Here is a 9,516-nt window from a genome sequence, read left to right on the forward strand (position 1 = left end):
CAAAAACAGTTCTCTGGAAGACTCTATTAAAGACTGCTGAAGCAGGTCAGGGCTGGGGGAGGGAGACTGGGGGGCCTAAAATAAATGAGGTAATGCTAATACGGTGAATATAATCAGCCTGGTGTAGATATGTGTTTATGTTTGCACACGCATGTAGGTGTAGATGAGACCATTTTCTATGAAGCTCTATTTTTGGAAAGGCATTTGTGAGTGGGGGGTTATTCTCAGAGGGCCTGGGTTTGTTTTCTGAGAGAAAGAGAGAGAGAGAGAGAGAGAGAGGGAGAGAGAGAGAGAGAGAGCTGTTTGTTGGGTGATTGCACTCATGTCACGTTTATGAGGAAAGTTTTACGAAAGTTCACAAAGAGTTCAAACAGGTTTCTGTTTGCAGAGAGGAGAGGTTTAAGACTTTGGCCCTAAACCACATAAACAATGCATTTAGGTCACTTGCTGAACGGCCTTTATTGTATTTCTTTTATGCGTCACTGCAGTCAGCTATGGGGCTTTATTGCAGAAGGGTCAGTTGGGACCAAAGTGATAAACATAAACAAGTTCATGACTGAGAATATAAACTTAGACCTTGACAGATCCAGGCATCACTGGAAGCAGTACTTTTGGTTTGCAATGCTGTTACAAAGCCCCAAATTGGCAGTAAACATGCAACGCAGTTTGCAAGTAAATGTACATGACAAGTTTTTGCTGTTTTGCTTCTGCACTCCAGCACAATGGATCTGAAATGCTTTAAGTTAGACAAGAAATAATGCTTTCACATTCTACACTTAAGGTTTTTCACAACAACAAGAAGCTAGCGAGGTATAAATAATATACTGTAATTATCAAATAAGGAAATACAGGAATTTTCCTAACTGTCACTTGAAATACAAGGCAGTATGGATATAAAATGTATTATTAACTTCATGCAGTCTATAGCTCTACTGATTTATTTTTTTTTTGTTGCTTCCTATTATTCTTTACATCTACACCACCCTGCCACTTCAGTAAGTACACCTTGCTTCGTTTTATCAGCTCCCCTAATCATCTAGGAGCACTTTGTAGTTCTACAGTTACAGACTGTAGTTCATCTGTTTCTCTGGATACTTTTTTAGTCCTCTTTCACCCTGTTCTTGACCACCACAGAGCAGGTATTATCTGGGTGGTGGATCATTCTCAGCACTGCAGTAACACTGACGTGGCGGTGGTGTGTTAGTGTGTGTTGCGCTGGTCTGAGTGGATCAGACACAGCAGTGCTGCTGGAGTTTTTAAACACCTCAGTGTCACTGCTGGACTGAGAATAGTCCACCAACCAAAAAAAAGTAAAGTTACCATTTTGGAGATATGAGGTTTTCTTCCACCCACAGCGATATATTGTTCATATATATGAAAACTAAGCTACAAAACAAACCCTGTTTTGAATTCAACATGGCTGTGACATCAGTATTTTAACCCTTTATGACCACCCACAGTCCACTTCATAGGTTTTTGTGAATGGCACCTTGTTAGAGCATCAGTTTATTCATGCAAAGCGCCAGCAGTAAACAGTGACCGAAGCTGCTGTGGTCAGTAATTTAATAGAGGCCGGTTCACTTACAGTGCAGGTACTCCGCTAGATCTCCACCATTGCAGTACTGTGAAAGGAAGAAAAACAAACATGACATGGAGAGGCAGCTCACCTCACAGGCATGATGAATGAGTTTAACACCACAGCACTAAGAGACGGCAGGGTTTCAGTTACTTGAGTGCTGAATATATTTGGGGCTAGATGTGGACCGAACACGGCTTCAGGCATATTCTACAGAGATGCCTGAAGGATTATCTTTAAGAAACATTATTTGTATACTGGTTTAAATGTCGAGCGATTTGTTTAAAAGCACTGAAATATGTTGTGTTTTAAAATACTTACTTCCATGACGAGGTAGACACATCCCGAAATTTCCTGTTTACGAAAGCAGAGACCGAGAATATTACAGGATGTTAACAATGTCCTCTACGCTCTCCACACAAATGGAGAAGCACAGTGTTAGCACATAATGTCTGCAGAAAAACAATTTACATCCTTATTCTTGCCATGTAGCTTTCATAGTACAATATTTGGCACAAGAGAGGGAGCTTTAGTCCCAGCCAGTGACTCAGCAGACACTCAAACACTGGCTGTGAACACAAAGCACTGGCACTGGCTTTAAAACCTGATCTTTCTATGAATAGTATTATGTACATAATAGACAACACCACACCGTACTATTCAACAAGTTAAAACTGTTTTCTAATTGAATCAAACTGCTGTTAGACTTTGAGATTACACCCCTAGAAGTGCCTTATTTTTCAGACAATTTTCCAACACTGTCTCAGTGTTAAGACGACTGTGTGAATCCACCACAGCGGTTTGGCCCAGTTATTATGCAACAGGAGTCACAGAGGCCAGGGCTTAGCAGGGCTGTGCTGCTGCCATTGGCAAAAGTCCAGCCAGGCCAGGCTGGTTTCCACTGACACGGCAGGAACAGGACACGCCAAACTGCCCAGCTGACGGTAGACGACACACTTCTGCATGGGCGTAGAGGCAGTTAGATTTAACAACATGGCCAGTCAAAACAGTGGGTAGATATATGAGTTATTTTTGGATGTTGAAAATAAATGAATATTTTATCAAACCAGGACCGACTTTCCAAAAGCATCATGATGTTAAGGTAATTTAGACTATTATGTTCCTGCCATGTAGAAAATGTCCTTCCTGCTATGCAGATACTGGCAAATGCCTTCCGTAAAACACAGGAAATGTGGGGAGGCCTCTTGCAGCAATTATGCTGCTAAACTGTGGAACTCAACCCCTCCTTTTATTACACAGACAAGCTCAGAGCTCACTTTAACCAGTGTTTCTTATTTTGCCTTATATAATTTTAAATTATTACTAATAGTTTCCTCAAGTACTTCATCACCTGTGTGCACACTTTGAGCTGCCACCGGTATGAAAAGTTCTCTATAAATAAAAATATTACAGTTATTATTATTACCGAGAACGTCTAAAGCAACACTGACTTTACAGTCGTCTTTGATTAGGTTTAGCTCGGAGTTAGCTCTACCAGTCGTCTCTGACCAGGATTAGCTCGGACTCAGTTAGCTGTAGCTAGGACTAGGTCTGAGTTTGCTTTAACTGTTAGTTCTAGCTTGGATTAAGTGTTCATTGTCCTAAAACTTTGCTCTGGCTAGGATGAAGTTAGTTAGATTAGTTAGTTCTACCAGAGAACTTGTAGAGAGGTGAATTACCACTCCGCAATGTCTTCCGGTTTTCTCAAACGCTAGAGGGCGCTCCCGAGCGAGTCCAAAATGAACAGGTTGATTTGAGCAAAATCATAGTTTATAAATGCTTAAACATTTTTAGTGTAAAAGAATGCAATCATTTGCTGAACACAGAACACACACACACACACACACACACACACACACACACACTGCATGTCTTTGGACTGTGGGAGAAACCGGAGTACCCGGAGGAAACCCACGCAGACACGGGTGAACACAGAACAGCACAAATCATTTTAACACTGCTGTTACATTTTTAAGAGCTTTTAAACTCGAGTTATAGGAGTTTAAAACGGCGCCTCATGTACGTTCATGACGTCTGTGAGCGCGAACAGTCAATGAGCTGCTCCGCTCGCCAATCAATCATCACGCTCTAGCACTAATGCCCGCCTTCTGCTGCCCAAACCCGTTTACTGTAGACAAAAGGGACATATAGGTAAGATTTCTTTGTTTGTTTAGTGAAATACATCCTTCTACTTTTAAAATTAAAGAAACGTTCTGGGTGAGTGATTAGAAACTCTTAACTTTTCGTTTTAGCCGTTGAGCGCCATTTACTCCCATTCATTGAGGACTCACTCGTGGGCGCCCTCTGCTGTTTAGCAGTCCTGTTTTTGATATAATGGAGGAAATAGGAAGTGGCCAGGCCTTCTCATAAACCGGCTCTGGTTCTACCAGCTAGGATTAGCTCTGGGCTAGCTCTAACAGTCAGTGCTAGCTAAGACTAGCTCTGAGTTACCCCTAAAAATTAGTGTTGGCAGATTAGTTATAACAGTTAGTTATAACAGTTACTTCTTGCTAGGATTAAATATTAGCTCTAAAAATTAGTTACAGCCAGGATTGAGTCAGAGTTAGTCCTAACAGTCAGTTCTAGCCGGATAAACTCTAAGTTAGCACTAACATTTCGCTCTAGCTATGATTAGCTCAGACTTGGTACCTCTAACTAGGATTACATGTTAGTTCTAACAGTTAGCTGTGGCTAAGATTAGCTCTGAGTTAGTCTAACAGCTACCTCCACCTAGAATGAGCTCTGTGATGGTTCTAACAGTAGGCTCTAGCAAAGCCTAGCTCTAACAGTTAGCTCTAAGGTAGTTGTAACAGCTGGCTTCAGCTAGGATTAGCTTTGTATTCGCTCTAATAATGAATAGAGAGCATGGTGCACGTACATATAGCACATTTTAGTAGGGGATGTTACTGTTGTTTGGAAGCAGATCCCCTTACTGGGGCTTCAGACCACTCACAGCAAAAATAACTTCACTGAACACTTCACTACTCGCACAGATGACACTCAAATCACCCCTGAGAACAGCTACCATAACAAATAAGGCATTAACCTGCAAGCACAGGCGTGCCTTCCAGTGTGTCTACTCATGCAAGTTTGCCCATAAAGTAAAAGGCTATTCAATAAACCAGACTGTACAATAAATGACTCAACCCAAGTCTCCCAGTGGAACCAGAAACAGTTTGGTTTGCATGGATGGCAGCAGGGAACAGTGTCTGCTGACTAAGGCCTTGTTTGGTTTACTTTAGCTTTTGTTCTGCGTGGTCCAAGCCTGCAAGCAGCCACCTGGTGTGTATAACATTGCGGTCAGGCAGGTCCAGCTTGGCGTCTGTCTGCTGAGAGAATCAATTTACTCCCTCTGACCAGCCCAGACACCACCGCACACAGCCAACACAGTAATAACTACCACAGCCAATACAGTAATAACTACCTGTCTTGTGTGTATATGCCACTGGAAATGGCTGCATTATGTAGGGCGATTTGAGAAAGCATGTTCCTGCTGGTAGAGTGGCGTAAACCTCGTATTATGTTCAGGCATTTCGGGGAAGGCCAAAGTCTTTGCCAGGAGTGGGAAAGGAGCGCTCTCAGTGATTTGTGTGAGTTTACTCTGAGGACAATGAATAAGGTTATAACCAGTTATCCCTTTGTTATGTAATTTGGCTCTGATGCAGCCAGCACTCTCAAAGCGAATCTAGCCACCCTCTTAGATCTGTAGATAACAGCCAGATGCAAGTGAACACTTAACCCTTAGAGATTCCGGTTACCACTGGATATAGCAAAAGTATGATGTAAATTAACTTTATATAGGAATTCCACACATGGTTTGGTGTCCAAGACCACCTACACAAAACGCTGAGTTTTATATGTAATGTTGATGATGGCAAAATTGTGGTAAATCTGAAAAACATATGTTTCCTTTGGGTACTATTTTGCCTCACAATGCCCTGCATGTACCTCTCTGCCATGAAAAGCTTTTAAACTATATGTTTTAGGCCAAAACAGTCTCAGAACTTTCATAAAACAATGTCTCAGGCATCAGGCAGCGTATTCACAACCATTTCAGGTTATAAAATTCTGTGAGGGAGCTTTTAGAGGTGGACGTCTGTTTCCCATTACTACTACTGCAGACACTTCTGAGTCAGCAAGTTTCTCTAAAATGACACATTTCACTTTAAAACAACCTGAATGTCTTTGTTTACTTCTTATCCATTTAATTATGCAGAAAATTTGAAAAATTCCCCCTTATGTCTCACTTATAGCCCATTGAAACAAACAAGAAGAAATCCTGCTGAAAATGTGGATTCTAAATGTGCAATCGTGTTTGTAAGTGGAAGGGAAGGTATTTTATCATGATTTGAAGGAAAAGTTATTAATGTGTAGTCGGTCTTGTGGAAACATCCTTAAAGCCTTTGCCATGTTTTTGTCATTTTGTGATATTGAAAAGTTGAAAAAGTTTCAAGCACAGGCTCGATAGTGTCGATACAGAATGTAAATCAGTGTAAGGGTAATTTATTGTTGTAACTATGTCATTAGAAAATTACACATCAATAATAATGTGATCTTAACTGAATGCATAGCAAAATGTAATACTTCTATGGGCTAAACCGTTGGACTTGATACGCCACCTGAGACGTATCACTGTCTGCCATCTGTCACGAAATTAACGGCTTGCCTGTGCCTCCTGTTCCCTATTCACACCAGCTTAGTTAACATCAAAGCCCTGCATGCAAATGATAAGAGTCGGTCAGTTGAGAACTGTTTTCTGCCTGTGGGGGAAATGAATCACAAATAGGCCACAGGTGTGAGACCTTACCCATCTGGCAAGCTATCAAGGTCTCTTACAATGGCTCGTTGTAACCAAAGACGCAGGACAACAACCACTGAAATCAGCAATGTGCAAATTATTAACACCAGATCTAGCAGACAGACTAATCCAAAACTACTGAAATAGTCAGAGTGAAAGTACTTGCTTGTGATGCAGTTACTGCTGATATAACAACAGGCAAATCCTGAAGTATACAGCATGTTGAGACATGACTAATAACCCTGAGCTGTGGTCACCAGCGTGAACATCTTATGTCTTAGGTTTTCTCTTTATTTTGAGTGAGATGCATTTTTACATCTGATTTTTAAACTCGATTTTTAGACCTTTAGACTAGATTTTAGACATTTAAGCTGAAACTTTTAAATTTAAACTTACAGCTTTAAATATACCCATTACTCATTTAACCTAACCCCTAAAAATCCCAGGCTTATGACATACTAAGGCTTATTATTCAGTAACTACAGGGCCTTGGCAACCTGGCTGCAGTTCCTGGCCATTTAAAAGGTTAAGACAGTGGTCACTAATCACCCATACAGAAATCTGATATACCTCTATACATGCATATCATAAAGGGCCGGTCATATATTTCAAAATACATGTCCATATATGTTGTGTGCATATATGTAAGTATCAAATATTGGACATATGTGCTTAATATCTGGAGCATACATATATATGTCTGATAGGTGAGTGAACACACAAATATGCAAAATATCGGTTATATCAGTTATATTTGTTACTATATTACCTGTTTACTTTGAAATATTAAATTATTTAAATGTTTCAGTGAACAGTATTTTTATTTATTCCACGTTGTAATGATTTTACTGCGTTTTATATTAACTTTTCACTTCATTAGGAAGAATATGGAAGCAACAAAGACGCATTTCTAAATATTCCTATTTTAAAAACATACTCTTAGAAAAGACGGTTTGTCAAAAGTTGTTTAGTAAAGACACTGGTTCCATATAGAACCAGGAACACTGAGAGAACCATCTGCACACTTGTTTCTTTGCATGGTGAAATGGTTCTTGATGGAGAATGTGGTTCTACACGGGACCTTTCTGAAACTGGCTCTCTGCGGCACCAAAAAGCATTCCGCTGGTGTTTCGATGTGAAGCTTGTGTACAACAGAAGAACACTTTTTGGTGCTATTCAGAACCATTTTCAAAAAGGTTCTAGAACACATTCTCCATCAATCAGAAGAACCATTTCACCATGCAGACAACCATTTGATGTAGTAAATGGTTCTTAGAGATGTCACCGCTCTATGTAGAACCACTGTCTTTGCTAAAGAGCCCTTGAAGAACCATCTCTTTTAAGGGGGTATGTCAGATTTCTGGATGTGCAGAAACCTCCACGTCCCCAAGTTCTGCCGAAGCTGGGCTGCTACGTCATCGGGCGGGGCTAATATTGAGCCAATCAGAGGCGCCGATTCGAGCCAAACATCAACAATGCGCCATGTGAGCGCAGGGCTTCGGCAGATCAACGTTTCTTGAACTATCAAAACTCCCATCCAGCGTGATAGCGCTGAACTCGGGCTCACATCTGGTTTGACTGAGAAATATTTCGCATAATGCTCATCTGAGCTAAAGCGGACGTACCTGAAAGTCCAGTAAACCCACGATGTTCTCATGTTTCAGCTCCTGGCGTAATGACAAAAAGGGGCACCATAAGGATGTTGTTGAGCATTAAAGACAGTCAGCACGCAAACACAGCAATACAGCTGACCTACCTTTAATATTCTGATCTCTTTCCCCAAGAGCGACTGTGACTTGGCCAAATTCTTCTTATTTATGCACTTCACCGCGACCTCGAGATCAGGTTTCTGTCGAGCAGGAAACAAAATTAGCTTCCTCATGTCATATTAAGAAAGAGAAAGGGTGATGTCAGTCTCTCAGCGACTGCAACACATTATTCTGATGAAACAACCTGGTACCTTAGATCATCCACGGTCGTTTAGCTTAGTATTCGTCAGTTTCTTGCCCGAATTTCCCCGTTCCACCTTAAATAGTGCAGCAGTTACAATGCAACCGCTGCGCTATTTAAGGTGGAACGGGACAATTCGAACGAGAAGCTGGCAAAAATAGCAAAAATAAAGTACCCCACATTCAACTCTGTACCTCTTTGTGTCTTCCTTTGAACACCACCGCGAAGGCACCGTGTCCTATCAAGTCTTTCCGGTTAAACTCAAACTTTCCGACGGTCTCCATCAGCAGAAAACGTTTAAAAATCTCCAAGTTAGATCCTAAGACGTTGAGGTCTCGTCGTAAAGCCCTCCTCTTCTGTGGCTCTGCCTGGGCTGCCTTTCACCCCAACAGCAAGCCGCTGTACTCATCATCACCGAGCCAAAAGGCTTGCTAGGAAAACCACCTCAGTCATCATACGCGGAGCTGGGCAGAGCAGCCTCAAACCATCCTGAAGGAAAGCTTCTTAAACTCTAAAGCAAACGGGGCCAACTTCAGGTTGCTCAGGCTGTTTTCTTTGGTCTAAAACAAAATGCTAAAGCTCCAGAGTGAGAGGAGTGAACGACAGCAAAGTAGTCCAGCAGCTGAACCAACTTACACAAACGAGAGAATTAGGAGCTGAACGAGAAGCGAGTGAGGAGTCTCGTCTTCACTGATAAAGCTTCAGCTATCTCGAGTAGGAGTAAAAACAGCAGGGAACTGGCTAACGTTGGTGTTTACCACCCACCTCGACTCAAAGTGCAATAAAAACACAAAGCTAAAGTTTCAAAGTACGTATAAAAGGGTATTGGGTCCAGACTGCCGCGGTTTTGTTATATATATCGCCGTTTAAAGTCCTCAGCGCTGTCCGTAAAGGTTTAAAGAAGGTAACGTCAGTGACTCTGAACAGGCGCCGCGCTGTTTTGCTTCGTCTCCAAACTCTAAACAAAGATCCCACTCGGCTGCTCCTGCTCCGCGCATGCGCACATGCCGTGTTTAATCACCATGGCAACATCGCTCCTCCTCTCCACACGGCATCAGGATTAACACGTTTAGTATTATCTATTAATATCGATTTGTTTAACAAATTATTGCTCAATTATTTATAAATAATTATTAATAAATCATCTATAAATAACTATGAACGCATTTATTATTATTACATTTTTGTATCT

The 9,516-nt window shown here is 41.4% G+C and overlaps 1 protein-coding gene across 1 annotated transcript in view; it reads right to left on the reverse strand.

The window, feature by feature from the left end:
• ulk1a (unc-51 like autophagy activating kinase 1a) overlaps positions 1-9,297 on the reverse strand; it is a 34,158-nt gene extending 24,861 nt beyond the window's left edge. Inside the window, exons 1-5 of the mRNA XM_036578283.1 lie at positions 8,519-9,297; positions 8,131-8,223; positions 8,000-8,041; positions 1,898-1,930; positions 1,586-1,622 (exon numbers count right to left, since the gene is read on the reverse strand). Of these exons, the coding sequence (XP_036434176.1) occupies positions 1,586-1,622; positions 1,898-1,930; positions 8,000-8,041; positions 8,131-8,223; positions 8,519-8,608 (295 nt within the window). The 5' untranslated portion in view covers positions 8,609-9,297. The remainder of the gene's footprint in view (positions 1-1,585; positions 1,623-1,897; positions 1,931-7,999; positions 8,042-8,130; positions 8,224-8,518) is intronic.
• Positions 9,298-9,516: the final 219 nt, after the last annotated feature.

The sequence above is a fragment of the Colossoma macropomum genome, unplaced genomic scaffold (genome assembly GCF_904425465.1).
Source record: "Colossoma macropomum unplaced genomic scaffold, Colossoma_macropomum, whole genome shotgun sequence".
Taxonomy (NCBI): domain Eukaryota; kingdom Metazoa; phylum Chordata; class Actinopteri; order Characiformes; family Serrasalmidae; genus Colossoma; species Colossoma macropomum.